Source organism: Vulpes lagopus, chromosome 12, assembly GCF_018345385.1.
Source record: "Vulpes lagopus strain Blue_001 chromosome 12, ASM1834538v1, whole genome shotgun sequence".
Classification (NCBI taxonomy): domain Eukaryota; kingdom Metazoa; phylum Chordata; class Mammalia; order Carnivora; family Canidae; genus Vulpes; species Vulpes lagopus.
The window spans coordinates 14,525,132-14,546,670 of record NC_054835.1 but is presented as its reverse complement, the minus strand read 5'-3'; the positions used below and the strand labels follow the sequence as shown (position 1 = coordinate 14,546,670).

Genomic DNA, 21,539 nt, shown 5'->3' with positions numbered 1-21,539 from the left:
TGCACAAAGTAATAAACGTTGATGGAATGGAGAAGTCTAACAGAGATGGCCACTGCATTCCCTGACTTATGCCAGGAAGGCATAGGGGTGGTGCCCCTGCCCCACCAGCACCAGGTGCCCCACTGCAGCCCACACTCCACGTCAATTCCTCCCTTTCTCCTACATACCCCATCCAAGCCTCCTCTTCACTTCAGAACTGAAAGAGAGAAGGTCACTGGCCCGCTCCTTATGCTTTGGTGTTTTGGTATGGGGTGTGGGCAGAAGGAAGGGCCCTATCACCCTCAGCAAACTTCTACCTCTAGGGCCTTAGGTATCAGATCACATTTTGGTCTTTTAGGGACAACCTTGTGTTTTCAGCCACACTGGGGCTGGAAACATTGTGGTTGTAGAGGAACTGAGAGTGCCCAGAACCCTAGAACAAGAAGGATAACCTGCTTGGTGGAAAGATTTTTTGCCTTCATTCCAGTGCCCTGTTGACCACTGATGCCCTTGGCCTGAAATACCTCCCAGGCAGTGGGGGATGGGCTAGAGCCACCCATACTCAGCTTGCCTGGGAAGGGGTTAGGCCTAGCACTGAGACGAAGCCTTCTTCTGTATAGAGTACACTCCATGCTGGGCTAGGCCCATGGCCACTGCCCCCATCACCCTCTCTGTCCTGTAGCTGAAATAGTCCATCAGCTAACTTGTCTGTTTTGTGTTCTGTCAGAGGCAAAAGCCCTGAGCTTCTTGTGCTCTGCTCTGCCCTCTCTCCCACTGAGGGCACTCATTTCCCCATTCTTTTTCCAGACTGATTCTCAGGCCCATACCTGTGCACTCTGTACAGCAGGCCTAGCTGCAGTCCCAGGGTGGGGCCTTGGTCACTCACTCTCTGGCTATAAATAGATGTCTGTGGCTATCTCTGTGATCCCCCACTGCCCAGGCAATCCCAGGAGGGCCTGGGCCATTGCTAATGGATGCTTCATAAATAAACCAGGCACATTTTGGCACCACCCTGGTGTTCCCTCCTCTCCACCTCAGCTCCAGTGCCAGCAAGAAACTGTGCCCACTGCAGAGGTGGGGTTGAGGCCTCAGGCCCTGGAGTTCATTTCCAGCTCTGTCCCTCTTCAGCAAACCCCCTTCCCTCCCTGATACTCTGTGCTTATATGAACACCAGACTGTATTAAAAACAAAAGCAAAACAACAAAACCCAGGACAAGGCAAGTTGTCTCAGGGACCTCTATGGCCCCAACAGGGCTGTTCCCAGAGGATGGACTAATTGCCTTATTTAATTCTCTCCAGCCCTCTGCCCAAGTCCCTTCTCTAGGGGGAAGAAGCAGCAAAGCCAGTGTGGACATGAGGGTGGTGGTGCTGGTGGTGAAGGGGCTAGGCTTCCTGTAGCAGACGGAAGTGAGTGAGTGGCAGGGACTGGGCCATGGCCTTTGCCCAGGAGCTGGCCGGTGACCTTCTGTCTTTCAGTTCTGAAGTGAAGAGGAGGCTTGCATGGGGTGTGCAGGAGAAAGGGAAGAACTGACACGGGGTGTCTGTGGCAGTGGGGTGCTAGGTGCTGGTGGGGTGGGGCGCCCCTTCGTTTCCCTGGCAACACGGGGCAGCGGCCCAAGTGTAGCGTCGGCGAAATTGATCCCTGACCCCAGTGTTGTGTCCACCTCCCAGCGCAGGGGAAACACTGGTCCCCCTGGGGACTGACCGCAGCCCAGGGAGGGGTTGATGCTGGAGTAGCCCCCTCTGGCCTCGCAGGACAGTCCCTCCCGGACTCCGGACTCCGGGAAAGGAGAGGTAGCATCCCGCCGAGTCTCTCCGCCGGCAGCCGTAGCGGCCAGGGAGGGCGGGCGCGGGGCGCGGGGCGCGGGGCGCGGGGCGCGGGGCGCGGGGCGCGGGGCACCGGGCACCCTCTCTACGCGCCCGGCCTCGGGCGGGCCAAGGCAGTTTCCCGCGGACTAAGGACGCGCGTTTCGTCTCGGTGCATGTTTTCTTCGCTCTTGTGTTTTAAAGACAGTGACCGCATTGGGGAAGTATCCCGGCGGGCCGGGCCGGAGAGCGCGTCAGCCCGCGGCGCCTCGGGAGGAAGCCCGGGGCCCGCCAGCGGGGGCGGGGAGGGGCGGGGAGGGGCCGGGAGGGGGGCGGAGGGGAGCGGCGAGAGCGGGGGGGGGGCGCTGCCCGCCGGGAGCGGAGCGGGGGGCGCGGAGGGCGCGCGCCGGGCGCGAGCTGCCGGAACCGCCCGCAGCCGGGGTGTCCGGGCCGGGGCGCGGAAGGCGGGGCCGGGGCGGGGTCCCAGCGCGGGCGGCGCGTCGGAGCGGGAGCGGGAGCGGGAGCGGGAGCGGGAGCGGGAGCGGGAGCGGGAGCCGAGCCGGAGCCCCGGAGCCGCCCGTCCGGACCGCGCCCGCAGCGAGCCTCGGGGATGCCTGCGCCAGGGGAGCGGGCGCCGGCCGCCCGGCGGGCTCCGGGGAGACGCTGAAGGTCGCCGGGAAGTGAGCGCCCGGTCACCTGACCCCCGGGGCGCACCTAGGCGGGGCGGGGCCCATGAGCGGCGGGCGGCGGGGGCCCGGGGCGCAGGGGCCGGGAGCGGGCGGCGCGGAGCTCGCGGAGCCGGGCGGACGGGGGCGCGCTGCGGGCGGGCGAGGGCGCGGCTGGGCACCGCCGGGGGCCTCGCCATGTCCCAGCCGGCGGGGAGGATGCATTGCCGAAAGGCAGGGATCCGCGCCGCGGTGGTGCTCATCGGACTTCTGCACAAATCCCGAAAACAGAATAAAGAGAAAAGGTAAAGCCTGGCAGCGCCGCCTCCCCCCACCCCCCCTCCTCCGCTCTCATCCTAAACCCCCGTTTTCTTTGGGGTGGAGTTTTCTAAAAGGACCTTTGGCTCCGAGTTTGTTGGGAAAAACCTCTGCTCTGTGCGCCTTCGGGGCAGTGACTCCGGAGCCTCACGCCCGACACCGGCTGTTGGGGGAAAGCCGAGGCTGGATACTGGCTGGGTCGGGGGTGGGGGTGGGGGTGGGGGTGGGGGTGGGGGGCAGCTGGGAGAGCCCTTCGGGCTCCATCATCAACAGAGGGGCCCCAAGTGTTTGGTCCCCATTTCCGTTTGCCCATGAGGTGCCCTTCCTGAAGCCTGCAGCGCGGGTAGCATTGATCCGACCCGGGTGACAGCCCCTGGCTCAGCCCGAGTGCCCCAATGCGCCCGAGATGCCCTTTGCTTCTTTGTAACTTGACTGAGCGCGTGAGGTGCCTGCCAGGCCGTGATCTGCCTCCCTGGCGCACTGCCGGCTGGCAAGAGCAAGTTTGGAGGTTGCTTGACAGTCCCCTCTCCCCTTCTTTGGATTTATTTTTCTCTTTGCATCTTCACCTCTACTGATTGTTTGTTCGGGGATGTTGGGGATCATTCTCTTGAGCTATTTCAGAGATGCTCTGGATGACTTACAGGGTAAGAGGTTGGGGTTTGGGGCAGGCAAAGGAGCTTCTGGGGCAGCTTCCTGGGCTCCAGTCCCTTGCTGCAGGCTTGATGTCCGCAAGACTCAAGGGAGCCGTTCACAAAGGCTGGCACACAGTCACTCCTCTGCCAGGGTACACAGGAGCCCAAAGCTTCCCAGCAACTGGGGGTCATCAGACTTGACTGTCCACAGAGATGTTGTGAGGATTTGGGGTGACTCCAGTGGCTCTGCTGGATTCTAATTTGCAGAGGAGTTGGAGTGGTTAGTTCTGTGCTCTGCATTAGAAAAGGGCTAAGACAAGGGCAGTGGAGCCAGACACTTGGATGGTGACAGGTGACCCCTGGGCTTGCCCAGAAGCTGGATGTGCCTGAGGAGATGGGGGGCCGGGCAGTGGACTGGAGACTTTGAGAAGCTGGCATGGGTTGCCTCTGGTGTGGGAGTCCCCCATCCCTCTTGTCCCCCTTCCTAAGATGCAGTCCAATTTTATGTTTCCCTGATATTTCCCCACAGTGTGAGGTGACTAGCCAGTGAAATGACTTCAGGTGGTTAAGCATGAAATAACATTGAGTCACCTAGTGAGAAGGTTCTTCCCTTTTCAGTTCTCTACCAATGCATGTGATTTCTTCAAAGAGAAAGTTTCAGGTTGGTGCTAGTCTGCCTTTAACACCTTTTTAACACTTGCTGATCTCTTTCATAACAAAGAGAAAGCAGACCTCTGGCTCCAGGCCTTTAAAGTGGGGAACAGTGCCTGCCTACAATTTAGGTTGTTTTTGTGCTATTTATTTTTAGGTTTCTCTCCTAGGTATGGTCAGTGGTACTGATTTTCCTCTTTGTGGTGGTGATATAAAGCATCACTTTAAATTAAATGTATTAAGTCACAAGTATGAGTCCATCTCACAGAAAAAGTTAGTAATGACACAAATGTTATAGAATGTGGCAGAAACCTTGCAAGTGATGTGGGGAATGGCTGATGCTGGGGACACACCTGTCTAGCAGTAAAAGCTACCAGCAGGACTCTAGAGCCCAGTGCTCCAGGTCTGAGCCCCATTTTCCCCTAGACTTTGATTCCCTTTCATTCCCTGTCCTTCAATAGGGGGAGGAGGGATGAATAAGTCAATCCTCTAAGTCAGAGGAAGAGGGGATGACTGTTTTGAGATAACCAGCACCTGTTTTGAGGAATGAGAAGGATGATGTGCTTGATTGACAGGCAAACTTCATCAGACCAGTTCCTGTTTCTGAGTATAGAGTGTATGTTGGGGTGGAAGACTGCCTGTGCAGTCCTGGCTTAGCCATTGACTGGGACATGATAGTATAGGTATAACCTCCCTGAGCCTGTTTCTGTGTCCATACAAAAGGCTTGAGTGAGATAATGTGGGTGAAGACACACCTGAGAGATGTGAAGTGTCATGTGAGGATGAAGGGGTTTGAACAGAACTGTTCCTGTTCGCCTCTTTCTGGGCTTGTGCCCTTGGAGAGAGACCAAGGTACCATGTCTGGTGATGGATGACAGCCACGCATGGGTTCAGGAGGCAGGTGCAGTGAGGCACAGGGAAGGATTGGACAGCGGACAGGAAGGGGTTGGCTAGGGTGAAGATGCCCTAGGCTCATGGCATCTTGTCCTTTGTCCTGGATGTACTATGCCCTTCCCTGCAATGCAGCAGACATTGGGGCCCTCCCAGCCCCTGCCTTCATCCTATTCTGCTGTTGCTTCTGTCATCCTGATTGCTTTGACCACAGACTTAACTTACCCGAGGAGAGGGGTTGATTTCATCTTGGTGCTAAATGACCTTTGCTTCTGTTGCTATACTCTGGGGTTTCTTTGTCTTTAAGGATCTGAAATGCAGTGCTCACTACTGACCCTCGCTCTGTGGGCACCAGCCATGGGGGTTGGGGGTGGGGTGAATATGGGGTGTGCCAGAGCAGGCCGCAGCTGTCAGCCTCTCTTACGTTGCTCCCCAGACTCCAGCCAGGCTGGATGTTCACTTTTCGGAGTCTCTGCTTCCTCCCCACCCTCATCACGGATCAGACTCACATCCCTTCTTCATCCCTCCCAGAAGGCTTGATCCATCTTCCCAGCACCTTTAATTGACAGGTTTATGCAGATAGCACTCCTGGCTGTTGGCCTTAAGGGATGAAGTGGCCTTGTATGGCTTTGCAGTGATGGCCCTGTGGTTCTTGTCATCTTCCTGTGCTTCCCAGGCAACTTAGAAATATATTGCATATTGAAGGAGGCAGGTGTGCCAGGGAAGATGGTGTCCCAAATGTGCCCAGAACCAGGTGACCCCAGGTCACTTGTGGTAGGTCCTGAGAACCATGCTGAAAGCTTCAGTCTCAGTTTACCTCTTGGAGAAGTGGCTATTGTGCTCATCAGCCTTGACTTGACAATTCTGCATGAGAATTGTGGGGTAACCTAGAGGTTCTGCCTCTCTATGACCGTCTTCCAGGGACTCCCATCACCTGGGCTCCTGCAAAAGCAGTGGTGTATTTGTGAGGGGGGATTGATTTGAGCATGGTTCCAAGGAGGCACCTGAATGAAGCCTTCCTTGCAGATGGCATTTTGCAGACCACTTTAGTGGAAAGCTCCTTTAAAGTGCTTTGGTTTTCAGATCCTGCTTTCTTGTAGTTGTGGCAGATTGGGGTAAGATGCAGAGCATCACCCTGACCATGATAGAAGTGGACAGGTGTGGGAGGTGGGGGAGTGCTTTCCTCTGAGGTGGCAAATGGGTACTTCTGGTGGGGAGGATTGAGGCAGAGAAACAATCAAAATATGTATGTTCCAAAAAGCATAGATGAAGCTGTATAGCCTTGAGAGTGACATTCTGGAGAGAGGTCACTTAGTGTAAATGAAAAGACATCTTATTGGGGGTAGTTTTTTGAGACAACTCCCACCATGGGGTTTATGAGGATAATAGTATGAATCTACTCACTATTCAGTAAACCACTCATGGTAGGCCCTGGGGGAGTGGTGGTGGAGCAGAACAGTGAATCTAACTAATCTGATCCCTCTCTGATCCCTCCGTTGTGGGGTATAATGATGGCCAGTAGGTTATTCCTGTGTAGATTATCAGAAAAAGTTCATCCTAGCTTTTTTTTTTTTTTTAACTTTTTATTGTGGAAATTTTCACACATGCACAAAAGTAGAGAGGATAGTGTAATATGATACCCAGTTTGAGCCATTATCAACTCATGGCCAATCTTGTTTCATTTAATTACCAACCCACTCCCCCACAAGATTATTTTGAAGTAAATCCCAGTCATAATATCATTTCATTCATAAATATTTCAGTATGTATCTTAAAGATGAGAATTTTTCTATGAAAACATAACACTAGGGATCCCTGGGTGGCGCAGCGGTTTGGCGCCTGCCTTTGGCCCAGGGCGCGATCCTGGAGACCCGGGATCGAATCCCACGTCGGGCTCCCGGTGCATGGAGCCTGCTTCTCCCTCTGCCTGTGTCTCTGCCTCTCTCTCTATCTCTCTGTGACTATCATAAATAAATAAAAATTAAAAAAAAATTTAAAAAAAAAAAAAAAGAAAACATAACACTATTATCATACTCCCTAAGTTAGCAGTAATTTCTTAATATATTTAATTAGTAAAATATATATATATTTAGTGTTCAAATTCCCTTAATTGTCTCATAAGTTTTTCAAAAAAATTTTCAAAGATTTTCCTTATTTATTTGAAAGAGAACATATGGCATGCAAGCAAGGTGAGGAGGGACAGAGGGAGAAGTAGACTCCTTGCTGAGTAGGGGGCCCAGTGCAGGGCTGAGGGGGCTTGATCCCAGGACCCTGAGATCACGACCTGAGCCAAAGGCAGACTCCTGACCAGCTGAGCCACCCAGGTGCTCCTCAAAATTTTTTTTGAGACAGTATTAAAAAAAAATCCACTATAACTGGTGATATGTCACTTTATGAGTTTTCTCTTCCAACTTTCGTTTTCCTTATAATCTCTTTATTGGAGAAACTTGATTATCTTGGGGGAGTTTCCCATAGTCAGGGTTTTACGGATGATATCTCCTGGTGTCATTTAACATGTTCTGCTGTCCCCTATGATACTGTGAGATGGTATTTAGTTTTAGAGGCTCTATCATATTTGGATTTGTTTGTTTTTTGGGCAAGACCTCGCATTGGAGCTTATCAGATTGTCTGTTTTGGTGAGGTTGGCAGTTGATTGACTTGTCCGTGGAGTTTGAAGGCTCGTGTCATGGAGGATACTTGCATTCTGCCATGGGAGAGCATGTGGCAGGCCTACAAGCTGGCTGGATTTGGGGCCTAAGCCTGTGGAGTGTGCAGGAGTGCTGGCCTTGGAGTCCGAGAGTCCCAAGGCTGGAAGGGACACCCAGTAGGAGCTGATCTATTCCCTGGCCCCAGAACAGATGGCTACTTGTTCTCTTCTTTGGAAGTGGCTGGGTCCTGCCCTTTGTGGAAGGGCCTGTTAGTTGCCCTTTCTTGTCTGATGTTTGAATGCCACCCGGTTTGCTGTCATTGCTTTAAAGAACAAACATCTCCCTTTAGCCAGCTTCTCATTTTAAGCCTCACTGAGTGCCTGAGAAGTTAGACTCATAGAGTTCAGGGACAGAATTTGAGGCAGAAATGAGTTGTTTTTTTTTTTTTCTTCATTGGAGCCACTGTTTTAATCTCCTGTTTGGTGTCCCTGCTTCTCATCCTCCTTATCCATTCTTCTTATGGCAGCCAGAGTGGAGTTTTAAAAATTCAAGTAAAATCAAGTCTTCCCACTGTAGAAATCTCTCAATGGGCTTTCCATTATATTTAAATGAAATCCAAACTCTGAAGGTGGACCTTACTTCCACTTTGCCTCTCACTCATTGTGGTCACTGTATTTCTGCTTCAAAGGCCTTTCTGTTTCTAGAACATGCCATGTTTGTTCCTGCCCCAGGCCCTTTACACGTGCTGTTCATGGTGACTTAATTGAGTGGTGTTTCCTCTTTGTTGGATGTCAGCTCAAATGTCATCTCATCTAAAAGGACTCCCCTGACCATCCAATCTGAGCAGCTCACTCCAGTCATTATTACTTTACCCTGATTTATTTCTTTCACGGTACTTATCATTAACTGTTATTATCTGGCTTATGTAATAAACAGTTTACTGACGGTTCCCACCCCTAGAAAGTGAGCTCTCTAAGAGTGAGAACTTTGCCTTTTTCACTCTTGGGTCCCCATTTCTCAGAATAGGAGGTGCTCAGTAAATATTTGCTGTGTGAATGAATGGGTGCACACGAGACTCACTGACTCCCCAGAAAAAATATGCACACTGCCTGTTCCCCGAGGTCTTCTTAATACTGCAGTGCCCTCTGTCATAGATTTCAAGATGTCCTTTCCTTGTGTGGGGTTGGAGATTCTCCCCTTCTCTTTTGCATTCCCCTATGGGAAAGATTTGGAGAGAAATACAACTAATGATGTGCACATGTGGAGTGCCATTATGACTCTTTCTGACTCCTTTCCTGCTCCTGTGTGGTTAGGGGACCTGTAGATGTGAGGGTGCAGGCTCAGGCCTAAATCTGGGGCTGGGTGCCAGGGCTGCCCTGACACTGAGTTCCTAGATCTCCGGTCCTGGAGCTGCTGTCTGCTAGGCAGAGGCGGGCTCCCTTCATTCATGCCAAAGAGGGGCCAGTGCGTGTCTGGATTGGTGAACAATCGCCATTAGTGAATATATGTTTTTTCTAAAATACAGTTTTATCTCTTTGGAGTCTGCCTGGTACACAGATGGCCGGGTACCAGGATGTTGCCAAATAGAGGGCTTGCCAAGCCCATTTGGTTAAACCAACGAAAATCACTTCTGTGTGGGTGGGGGCTGCTGGATGGCTCAGAAAATTTCTCAGTATTTTTAAGCAGATGAGGCCCTCTTGCCCCCCCCCACCCCATACCCGCCCCACACACTGAGTGCCTTTGCCTCCTGAATCCATAAAGAGTAAATGAGGTAGGCAAGATGATTTCAGGTGGACACATGCTGTTTATTTTAATTGCTATTTAAAAACATGAATTCTGGCAACTGGTACTGGTTTTCCATGTATGATGGTTACATAACATCTTTAAAAAGTAAATTTAAGTAAAAAAAATGCGATCAATTTAAAGAAAAGTGTTAAGAAAAGTAATAGTCAGGTGGCACATAGATTTGGGAAAAACTTGAGATGATTATGTGGAGATGTCTGCAGTTTGGAAGGAGGGGGCACCTTTCTTGTATATTCAGATGGGCTCCAAACACCAGGTGCTTGGGTTGCTGAAGGTGAATGGTTGTAATCAGCCAACATCTCCTGAGGCTTACATACCTGTGTTAATTCTACCAGTTATTGTCTTCGTTTTCCAGTAGAGGGACAGAGGCTCGGAGTTTTAGGAGATGAGGTGGGAGGAGGGGTGGTGCAGAATCAGAGGTGGAGGGGTGGACGAACAGGGATTTTAATCCTGGTTTGTTCAGGTCCAGAGGCTGTGCTCTTAACTGTTACTTTATTTGGAACCCAGGATAAGCACTTATGCAGTGCCTGGCTTCTGAGAAGTGCCTAATACATGTATCTGCCACTGTTGTCACGAATGCACGGAAGTGCAGCACGCTTGTACAGTAAGTGTCCAGTCTTAGGGCACAGTTCAGTGAACTTCCACGTATGTATCCATCTGTGGAGATGGCATCCACATCAAGACAGAACTTACCTGCCCCCTAGCAGGCTCCTTTGTGCCTTCCCACAGTCCAGTTATGATTAATGTGGAGTCAAGCCCTTTGCCTTGTATGTGGGACACCTGGGGTAGCCTTGACACCCATAATAAAGGAAAGAATATATTTGGGGTTTCATGAGTTGGAATTTCTTTCTTTTTTTTTTTTTTTAATTTAAAATAGGCTCTGTGCCCAATGTGGAGCCCGATTGGAGATTTGAACTCACAACCCTGAGACTAAGATCTGAACCGACAGAGATCAGAAATCAGACCCTTAACCACTTGAGCCACCTCAGGCGCCCCTGTGCGTTGGGATTGCTAAGTGGGGAGTCCTAGTTCATCCCTGAAGAAGAAGATGTCAAAGAATCCACACTGATTTCTAGGGGCGAATGGGCTTGGTTTTACCTTTCCCTTTCCTTCTAGACACACTTAGTGGGAACATGGAGCTGATGCTGTGTTTATTCACTGCGCTTGGAGCAAGGGTGGGTTGAAAAATTATCACTTGCTTTTAGGCTTATTGGTTGTGAACACACTGTTTCATGAAGGCTGGAACTCTAGCCAAGTGCCTGGAGCCCTCTGAGGGGTGGGCTGACCCTGCCAGGCCTCAGGGTTAGCCCACTTCTCCAAAGGCCGGAGGGAGCAGGCATGTTGATTAGAGCCCCCCTCCCCCCTTTTCTGTGTGTTTACCGTAAAGATCTATGCCAACCACTGAATCTGTATGGCAGAGTAAGGAGGCTGTGCTGGGGCCTTTTGTTGTCATGAGCCCTTACTCTTGAGATACAACTTGAAACAGCCTGCAAGCAAGGCACAGAGCTCACCAGGTTGACCAGACAGATCCCTAGAAGGGTGGAAGCAGGACTCCCCTCGCTTGTCACAGTCAAATGCTACACCACCACATTGTCTTGGCTGCAGAGAGTGAGACAGCAGCACCCTGGCACCTGGGAATCTGCCTGGTTGGAAATGGCCCCTGGAGATTCCTCAGGTCTTCACAAAGCCTCTGTTCTGGGCCAGATACTGTTCTAGGTGCTGGGGATACAGCAGGGAACAACATAGGTGCAAAGCCCTGTGCATTCTTGAGGGGCTTTTATTAGGCTTACATGTGTTTTTTCCTTTTAAGCTGATATTTTAAACTTGGAAGGTTCCATGTTACAAATGGTTTTTTTTTTTTTTTTCAGTCTTCTCCTGAGAAAGCAGTAGCTTTTGGCAACATTGGCTGTGCCTGCCTTCCTGCATCACATCTAAGCTGCCAGGAGCCTGTTTAGTATAGGACTGGTCCCTTTCTGCACACCATTGCACCCACACCTGGCCACGCATGGCCATCTCCCCCACCACTGAGGCATTGGATGTACAGTGTGGGAAGCAGGAGACTCAGGGGCGGGGAGCTGCATATTGGTACTAACTGAATGGTGGAGGCTACGGGCCAGGTCCCTGCCCTGCATGCCTGTTGGGCTTCCTTGATTTGGGTAGGTCCATTGTGATTGGAAATGAAGGTTCCCTGCAGGAGATGGGCTGCAGAATGGCCACGTTAATTTGGCTTTAGATGTTCCTCCTACCTTTCCCTCCCTAATTGCTCCTCAGTAAAATAAAAATTATGGGAGGCTATATATTACAGTATAAAAGCCAGGATCCTAAGAGAAGGGACTGGGCTGGGAGCTTGCATTGGCCCTGCTGTATGCATGGCACTAGGCTGTCACCTCATTTGTCTCATTCTCTGCACCTTGCTTACTGTCACCATCTCCATTTCATAGAGGAGAAAGCTGATGTTCAAAAGGGGTGACATTTCCAGTGTCATTCAGCTTGTACAGCAGAGCTGGGATTCCATCCCAAATCTGCCTGATGCCAAACGCTGTGGCTTTTCCTCCATCGCCAATTTCACGGTGACCCCAGCTGAATTACTTGACCTCTCTGCCCTTGAGGGTAATGCCCTCTCTTGCCTCTATGAAGTGGGTGATGATGCAGCTCAGGTGTATGAAATGCATACCAGGTGTGTGAAATGCTTCAGAACATTAAGAACCGTGGTACCTTAACACATTATTTTTTAAGAAAGAGACTGGACTGGTTTCTGGGGCAGCTGGGCTTCTTTTGACTACTAGGCCTGATCTCAGGCAAGGGAGGGGGCAGTGGAGCCCAGAGTGGGGGAAAGTCTGATTTCCCAGGCTCTAGATAAACTGAAAGGGCTCCTGGCTGCTGTCCTCACTAATTAGAACAGAAATTGCTGATTCTTTATGAGAACGGGAAGGTCTGGGCTGGAGCCCGGGTTACCTGTGCCATCTGTATTTTAATAGAACATTTATTTTAATAAGATTTAATCTGAGATGCAAAGACAAAAACAGTGTGTAAATCAAGAGGTGACTGAAACAGGCTGTCTGAAAACGAGATCTTCAGATGTGCCAAGAAGGGCTTTTGAGTGTGACATCAACAAAAGCCAGTCACTGATAGCTGAGAAGGTCCTCCAAGGGCACGGCCACGTGGAGGCAGGACACAGCCTGTGGTGCAGGCGAGGGGAACAGGGACACCTGGCCTCCACGTCTTAGTTCCTCTATCCCCCTCTCCCCCTTTTCTAGAAAGCGCTCCTATCCCTCTTTCCTCCTCTGTGATTGCAAGCACAGGCAGCAGTCCTGCTTATAAGTGGGTTGTGTTCCAAACGTTTATTTGTGCAGTTTCAAGTCACTTCCCATCAATGTTTGTGGAGTGCCAGATATGGACCAGGTGCTGGACAATGGGGTCCAGGAGGAGAATAAGACCTATCTAAAGCTGCATATATAGTGTGAACCCCATACAGAAGATGGGGGTGTGGGAGAAGAGGTGCAAAGCTCTTTGGAAGTCAAAAGAAAGAGGGAGCACCCAAGGAAGACTTCATGGAGTTGGCGGCATTTGAGGTGGGCCATGGAGACTGGACAAAATTTCTGAAGGGGGAGCTCAAGTGGGGAAGTACATTCCAGTTAAATGGGACAGGGTAAGCAAAGGAATGGAGGTAGGGAGAGCAGAGGACATGTTCAGAACTCAGTTGGACTGTGGTGTGGATTTCATACTGGGCAATAGAGGGAAACGAGGCTGTCAGGATCACCTGGGGCCACTTTGTGGTTGGCGTTAAATGCCAAGGAGTGAAGGGCATGTTAGACTTCTCTGTTCCCTGCCTCCCCTAATCTATGGCAGTTTGGTACCCTAGTTAGCATAGAAAAACAGAATTAGGATTACAGTTGAAATAGAGTTTTATAGTTTTTGTCATAATTCTTTTTATCAAGGGTTTGGGGCTAGAGGGTCTTTGTGTTGGTGGAGTGGTGGGTGGTACCCCCAAAATGACTCTTCTGATTGGCAATTTAACTAAATGAGTTGGGAATCTTTTGGTTGCACATGACAGAACTTCAAGGAAAAGAAAAATTTACTGGTGATTGGAATGTTCATGGGGGACAGATTCAAGTATGACTGGATCCAGGGCTTGAATGGTGTCCTTGGACACTGTTCTCTCTCCCCGTCCCTAAGCTATGCTTTCTTTTGGGTTGAGTTCATCCTCAGATAATCCACAAAGGAAGATAATGGCTGCTCCAGACTTACATTCTATCAGTTTGGTGACACTAATGGGAAGAGCAAATCTGTTTCCTAGTAATTTTGATGAGTCCCAAAGATTACCTACCCTGGACACAGTGGGTCACGTGCCCATCCCTGAGCTTTGGTCAGAGGAATGGGATACACTGATTAGTCGAGTCTAGGGGTTGTGCCCCCCTCCGACTCCCCGGTTCCAGGGATGGAGTAACCTGGACTAAGGAAACGTGAGGGAGGTCACCTTGGGAAATCTGGTGTGTTGCTATGAGTAGACCAGGGAATGGAAACCGGACAGGATAAAATAGCAGCTGCCTCTCTGCTGGCCCTGAAGTTTAGTTGGTATTGGTCTTTCCTCAGTCTTGTCTACTTCGTTGGTGGCTGCAGTTGCTGGTATTCTCCCAGATGCAGGGATGCCCCCTTCTGCCTCTGCTGAGTGAGGTGTTGTCTCTTCTCTGATGCAGCCCTGTTGGATCCCCAACCTTATTAAACACACTTCCCAGAGTCCGTTCTGAACATCGAGGCAGTCACATTGAGAACATTTCACTGAGTGCAACCTTGTCTGGGAGAACGGCCTGACCTTGCTCAGGGTTGGCCTTCCGCTTTGGGATAGAATGATGCTTCCCCGTCCTCTTTTGCTGATGCTCTGTGGGGCTCATTTGCCCCTCAACCCAGAAAGTCTGGATTTCTTCCATTTAGGTTGCCACTTCCTCTGGCCATCTAGCCAGTGGCTGTTCTTGGTCCCAAGGTCCTGGCCGAGAGTGGGGCAAACTCTCTATGATCTCTCTCCCTGCCAGAGGCTCAGGCCCAGCAGAGATCTCAGGGGTATGAGAGGTAGGGACCTCTAGAGAACAAGGAAATGACTATAGCATGGTGGAGGGGCAGCCTGAGGCCTCACAGAAAAGCCCAGGGGAAGTAGCACTCCATATGATCCTGAATGTGCATGGTGTTCAGACTCTGGCCTTCAGTTTCCCTGTCTGTGAAATGGGACTAGGCTAATGAATTATTTCACTCGTTGGACTTATTTCTGGAAACAGAACCCTCATCAGCAATTCAACTCCTAGGTACATGTACCCAAAAGAACCAAAAGCAGAGGCTCAAACATATCTGCACACCCATGTTTATAGTAATATTATTCAGAATAGCCAAAAATGGAAGCAACTCAAGTGTCCTTCCGCAGGTGACTGGATGATAAACAAAATGTGGTATATCCATACAAAGTATTATTTAGCCACACAGTGGAATGGAATTCCAATATAACATGGATGAGCCTGGAAAACGTTATGCTGAGTGACTAAGCCCATACACAGGAAGAGAGGACTTGCTTGATTTTGCTTGTATGAGGTACTTAGAGTAGGTGAAAGTATAGAGACAGAAAGTAGAATTGAGAATAGAGTAGAATAGTTTGAGGAGGTGGTGAGGAAGAGTACTTGTTCAGTGGATCAGAATTTCTTTTGGGGATGATGAAAGGATTCTGGAAATGGAGAGCCATGATGATGGTATTATACCGAATGCCACTGAATTGCACACTTAAAAATGGCTAAATGGTAAAAGGAAAACATCTTATTCAGACCCTAATATGTAAAGAAGATAAAAGAGAGTGCTTCCCTGGTTGAAGTTGGGGTAGGCAGGTGTGAGTAGCTCTAGTCTGGTCTCCATAAAACTGAGATGCTTTTGGGGACTCCTGGGGGCTCAGCTTGGGTTCCAGTAGGGGTTTGGAGAGAAGAATCTTGACTCTCAGCTGACTTTGGGCACAGACCAGAGCTTGTGGCCACACGATGGAAGACTTGGGTTTAGTGCCCACAACACAGATGCCTTTGGTGACCTGCTTACCAGCTCTGAGATGGGCAGCAGCCACTCCAGCAAATGCTGTCCATGCCAAGCAGGTCTTGGGGTAGACCTCTCTGCTTGTCCCTGACCATTGGAAGGGCTTAGAACCTTCCTCAGAGCATTTTCTGAGCTGCTTCTTGCCAATATGATTTTTTTTAAAGAAATGTTTATTATATTTTTAAAATCCATGTTCCTTGCAGAAAATTTGGAAAACACAGAAAAGTACAAAGACTAAAATAAAAATCATCTGTAATCCCAGATGGGGAATTGCAGAGCTAACCACTATTAACATTTAATATATTTTCTTCTGGTCTTTTATCCCCTCTAAACATATGCCCTTCTACACAGTGTATTTACATCTGCATCTACATCTGTTTCTCTATATTATAATAAAATTGGGATTATGCTTTAGATACAGTGTATTAGGACTCTTGGGGGCAAGTGACAGAGGCCCAGGTTGAATTAATCAAGCAAACTAAGGGGATTTATTAGCTATCATAAGCTATCTGTAGAAAGGGCTGGGCTTCAGGTACAGCTAGACCCAGGACCTTAAGCAGTCTCTCTTCCTCTCTGTCTCTTGTGTCTGTGTCTCTCTCTGTGTGGGCTTCATTCTCTTGGGCCATCTCTACCTATGATGTTGAAACCATGGTTACAGACCACTCTGGGCTTAACATTTTAACCCTTTTTCCTCCAAAGAGGGAAAAAAACCTCCTTTCCACCAACTCCAGTTAGACAAACTCCAAGTTCTGATTGGCTTGGATCTCATGCCCATCTCTGCATTAATCCATGTATGCTGGTGAGGGTGAGGATTTATGATTGGCCCAGTCTAAGTCCGGGGCTCTTTCCTGTGGCTCACGCTTGTGTGGGTATTGTGACTATTAGCATTCTTTCTAACGGGAGAGGAACAGATCTCTCAAGTTAAGGTGGAAAGTTTCATTATCAGATAAAGGGGTAGAAGTGAGTTGGGCAGGCAGAAACCAGAGACAGAAGTTGCACTGGCACTGGTTCTGGCCATGGGGGGCTAACACAGTGTTTTGAGTGGGCACGTGGACCCTCATTTTTGTGCCACTTTAATGAAAGAAGATACCTCCTATGAGCAATACAGTTTGCACCACCATCACCATTATGCAAGCATATATCCCTTTTGACCCAGAGATCCACCTTTGGGAATTTATCCTGTGCCTATATTTCCACACATGTGGAACAATATAGTACAGAGTCTTCATTGCAATAGTATTTGAAATAGAAAAACTTTGGAAACAACCAAATGCCTCTTGATGGAGAACTGGGCACTTAGATTATTTCACATTCGTGTCCTGGACTGATGTGTTACTTAAAAAGGAATAGTGAGCCTTTCTTTGGACCAAGATAAAGTTCTCCCAAGATATTTGGAGTAAAGCAAGATGCAGAATGGAATGTACAACATAATATTTTTTTGTATAAAAATGGGAGGAAATAGAACTCCCATCTTTGTATTATATTTGTGTAAAGAAACTACAGAAGGATGTGTAGAAACCAGTTCATTGGGGGGCGGTGGGGAGCTGCATCGTTTGGGACAAGGATAACATAATGCCTTTCACCATATGCCTTCTGATAAATTTTGGCTTTTGAACTACATTAATGTATTATTCAAAAATCAACAGATCAGTTTGCTTTTGGGGGAACTTGTTTATCAACAAGTTCTGGAACTAGGACCTCTGTTGTGGTAATTGTTGTACTTCAAGTTGCCGAATTGTGTACTTTAAGATGGTCAAGATAGTGAATTTTTTGTTTTACCACAATTTTAAGAGTAAGAAAAAGTCAACAGACCAAAAAGAAGTGGAAAAACAATAAAACAAAACAAGAAAAACCTCACAGAGTGTGAGCTCTGGAGTCAGTGAGTTCTGGGTTCAAATCCTGCCTTTGCTATTTTGTAGCTCTGGGAATGTGGATAAACTGCTTAATTTCTCAGGATCAGTTTAGTCATTGGCTAAGTATGGATAATAAAAGAATCTGTATTCTGAGGGTTGAATGAGTGGATTAAGTTTGGTTCCTGGGAATCTAGGGCCTCCCTGTGAGTTAGAGGAGGAAGAGGAGGATGACCACAAGACCATTACCACCTCCCCTCTCACTGGCTGGGACATTTGCATTTTAATGGAGACTCTTGAAGACTGAAAACATTCTAGACTCAAAGGAAGGAATGGTTGGAATTTCAGAAAAATTTATAGCTCCTGTGTGGGGAAAATGAAGTCTTTTCATTTCCTGGGAGAGTTTAACTTTCACCTTGTCCTCCTGGTGGCCCCAGGTGGTTGAGTTGGAAGCTGGAGAGCAAATGACCTGCCTGGGGAAAGGGGGTGAGAAAGTATAGCCCAGAATCAAACCCAAGATTACAGAGTCTGAATTAGCTGAGAAGTCCAAGCCTGAAAGTTAGAAACTGGAGAAAATGAAGTAGCTGATGTAGGAAAGACATTAGGGTTCGAAGCTGACGGCCACAAAAGAATTCTTAAGATGTCTTTGGTGCAAAAAAGGTGATTTAAAAAAAAATATTTTATTTATTTACTCATGAGAGATGCAGAGAGAGAGAGAGGCAGAGACATGCAGAGGGAGAAGCAGCCTCCCTGCGGGGACTCTGATGTGGGATTCAGTCCTGGGACCCTGGGATCACGCCTTGAGCTGAAGGCAGACGCTCAACCACTGAGCCACCCAGGTGCCCCTAAAAGGTGGTTTTATTAGAGCAGGGGGACAGGACCTGTGGGCAGAAAGAACTGCATTGGGGTCATGAGGAGTAGCCCGTTACATACTCTATCAAGTTGGGAAGGGATTAGGAATAGCATGAGTCTCTAAGGCATTTTGGAAACAAGGTTCCCAGGACCTTGATGGGGTAGCTATTGTTGGGAAAAGGTAATTTATTACCGTCTAATAAAACCTTAGTCATAAGACCCTTCAGATCAATATCGGTGGGTCATATGCTTGGGGGATGATTGCCAACATGTATCTTGGGAGTTTAGAGATAGAAGAAGTTTCTAAAGGAATTTTTATATGCTAAAGAAGACTTATAGGGTCGTGGGGTTGGGCTGAGATTGCCTTCTGCCTTAGCAAAGTATGAACATGGAGGCATTGAGTCCCTGAAAGGTCACTGTGCCTATATCAAGGACTTGTCAATGGGCTGCAGGGAGTAAGGACATCTGCCTTTGTTTCCCACATCAGTAGCCACTGCAAACCAAGGAGACCCGACAGCCTCAGTGTCCGCCTCCAGCTCCTGCTCTGCTGTTCTCCTGTACAGCAGAGCTTCCAGAGCGCCTCTGGCTTTGCTCCCTGCCATGCCCCATGGCTGCCTTTCTGCCCCTGTTTAGTCATTTGATAGAGCTTCAGCCTCCCTCTTCTTCTTCTTCTTCTTTTTTTAAAGATTTTATTTATCATAGAGACACAGAGAGAGAATGAGAGGCAGAGACACAGGCAGAGGGAGAAGCAGGCTCCATGCAGAGAGCCCGACATGGGACTCGATCCAGGGTCTCCAGGATCACGCCCTGGGCTGCAGGCGGCGCTAAACCGCTGCGCCACCGGGGCTGTCCCAGCCTCCCTCTTCTTTCTCCATTTTGCTGGTGAAAGCTCACGGGCCCCCCAGCTCTCCCCATATCTCCTGGCCAGTCTGCCTCTACCCGCTGTGCCCAGGCTGCTTCCTCTTCTCTGCTCCCTCCGTGGCATCCCCCTGGGTGTCTGAAAGGCATCCCAGATGTGGCAGGTCCACAGTGAAATTCCTCCTCTCTCTCCAACCCCTCTTCATACCTGCTATAGCCCTCTCCATCTTACTGGCTTAGACCACATTTTCGGAGTCACCCTTGATGCCTCTGTATTGCACTTAGTGCCCACATCCAGTCTGTCAGCAAATCCTGTGGCTGTATCTTCATGCTTGCCCAGGGCCGGGACACTTCCCATCACCTCCTAACCCAAAGTGCCATTCAACCCATCAGTAGCTCTCTCCCTGGGGCATTGAGGCAACTTTTTAACTGGCCTCCCTGCTGCCCCTCTGGGCCTCCTTCCAGTTCTCAGTGCTGCAGTTGGAGTGATACTTTAAATCTCTAAGTCAGGTCCCCTCTGTGTTCTGCTTACAGCTCTGCCTCCTGTTTACTCACGGTGGAAGCGTGGGTTCTCCCCATGGTCATAGGCCCTGTAGTCTGCTCCCTGTGATTTTTCTGCCCTTAGCTCCTGTTCCTTACTCTTTGTTCTCTCCGTGCTGGCTACACAGGCCCCTTGGCTGCTCCTTGACTAACTAAGGTAGGCTTTCGCTTCAGGACCTTTGGGCTTTGCTCTTCCTTCTACCTGGGATGCTTTTCCCCAGACACGCTCACCACTTCCTCACCTCCATCAGGTCTTCTCTCAGATGTTGTCTTCTCATCGAGATCTTCTCTCATGACTCCTTTTGAATTGGCAAACTGTTCTGTGCTTTATTTTTTTTCTTAGCATTTGTCATCACTCAATATGCCTCTTATTTAAACTTTTTACATTATTAGGTGTTTATTATCTCTTTCTTCTGCTTGAATATGAGCTCCATGAGGGCAGAGATTTTTGCCTCTTTTGTTCACTGTTCTCTCTCCATTGCTTAGAACAGTGCTTGGTACATAGAAGATGCTCAATAAGAATGTAGTGAATGAATGAAAGAAATTTGGTTTTCATAGTGAGACTAATAGGATGACATTTCAAGGCTTTATATAGTGGGCTCCTGTGGTCAGATTTGCATTTTTTTTTTTCAGATTTGCATTTTGAAGGATCACTTGAGCTCCCCGGGAGAAGTTATCCTCCAGGTGGGACAAGAGTGGGATTGTGGAGATTGGTTAGGAAGATGTGCTAACCAGTGGCTTTGAGGTGATGGTAGAAGGGGCTGGAGGGACATTGATGAGCCCCAGAGAAATGTAGGAGGCAGAATGAAAGGCTCTTTGCTTGTTAGAGCTGCACTTCTCAAACTTTGCTGTGTGTGCGGGTCTCCTGGACGTCTTGACAAAATGCGGATTCCCACTGGCAGGTCTGAGGTGGGTTTGAGAAACTGTATTTAGACCGACTTCCAGGTGATGCCCCTGCTGCTGGTCCCTGACACACTTGAGTAGTAGGGGATGGATGTAGAAGGGGATGCCTTCAGGCAGAAGGCAGGAGGAAGAGTCAGGAGTGCTCAGTGCCTTTATTTGGGAGACAGAACTTGGGAGCTCTGCACTGCTTGATGGTGATGTGACGTCACTTCTGGGCATGTTGATTTTGAGATGCTGTGAGATCCCCAGTGGAGACGTTCAGCTGGCAGTGGGTTCTGAAGCTCAGAGGAGAAGTCTGAGCAGGAGACAGATGATGGAGAGTCCTCATAGGAATGGAAATGCAGCCCTGGTGTGAGTGGAGAGAGGCTACATTAAGGGTGGTCAGAGCTGTGGGGACGCCTCTACTCTCTGCAAGTTGTATTACTACCATGAAAGATTGGCTGCCAAGGCAAGGGCATTGGTTAAGATACCTAATGGGACACGGGGCAGATGTTTTCTTCCTTAGATTAATTAAGTACTGTTCTGACCTTGAGGGTTTAATAGCTTCACAAAGAAAATGTAAGCAGGAGCCTTTTTCCTGAAGGTAGTGGCCAGCCTAGGGCACGTGAGGGAAGCCACACAGCTCTGGTTCTCAGGGCAGAAGCAGGACATTCTCTAATTCCGCCTATCCTGGAACATTTGGGTGTTCTCCTGCGTTGGAGCCCCATTGTGGACTCAGGGGAATCCAGTCTCAGATCCCACTTTGGTGGGCGAACTTGGACAAGGCGCTTTACCTCTCTGGACCTTGGTTTTCTCATCTGAGTGATGAAGTAATAATAGTGGTGGTTGTGAGGGTCAGTGAGATGTTGTATATAACATGCTGATCTCAGAGGCTAGAGGTTGTAATAATTCTCTCCAGAGGGTGTGCACTGGCCTTGCGCACTCCCTCTGCAAGTGCCTGGCTTGGCCCCACATCCACACACTTCTCATATTGATGGTCCTGCTTCCTCCTCCATCCCTCTCCTTGGCTTGAGTCCTCCCCACTGCCCCCCAGTTTTAGATGAGTTCCCACGATCTCTCTTGCTCTGAATCATACCCCTGCTG

At 49.2% G+C, this 21,539-nt stretch overlaps 1 protein-coding gene across 4 annotated transcripts in view; it reads left to right on the top strand.

Moving 5' to 3' along the window:
- RAP1GAP2 (RAP1 GTPase activating protein 2) overlaps positions 1 to 21,539 on the top strand; it is a 217,700-nt gene that overhangs the window by 75,449 nt on the left and 120,712 nt on the right. The window contains exon 1 of one of the 4 annotated variants that reach the window (XM_041725284.1): positions 2,309 to 2,755. The exons of the other annotated variants lie outside the window; for them this stretch is intronic. Within the exon in view, the coding sequence (XP_041581218.1) occupies positions 2,649 to 2,755 (107 nt within the window). The 5' untranslated portion in view covers positions 2,309 to 2,648. Of the gene's footprint in view, positions 1 to 2,308; positions 2,756 to 21,539 lie in introns of those variants that run through there. 4 annotated transcript variants of the gene reach the window in all.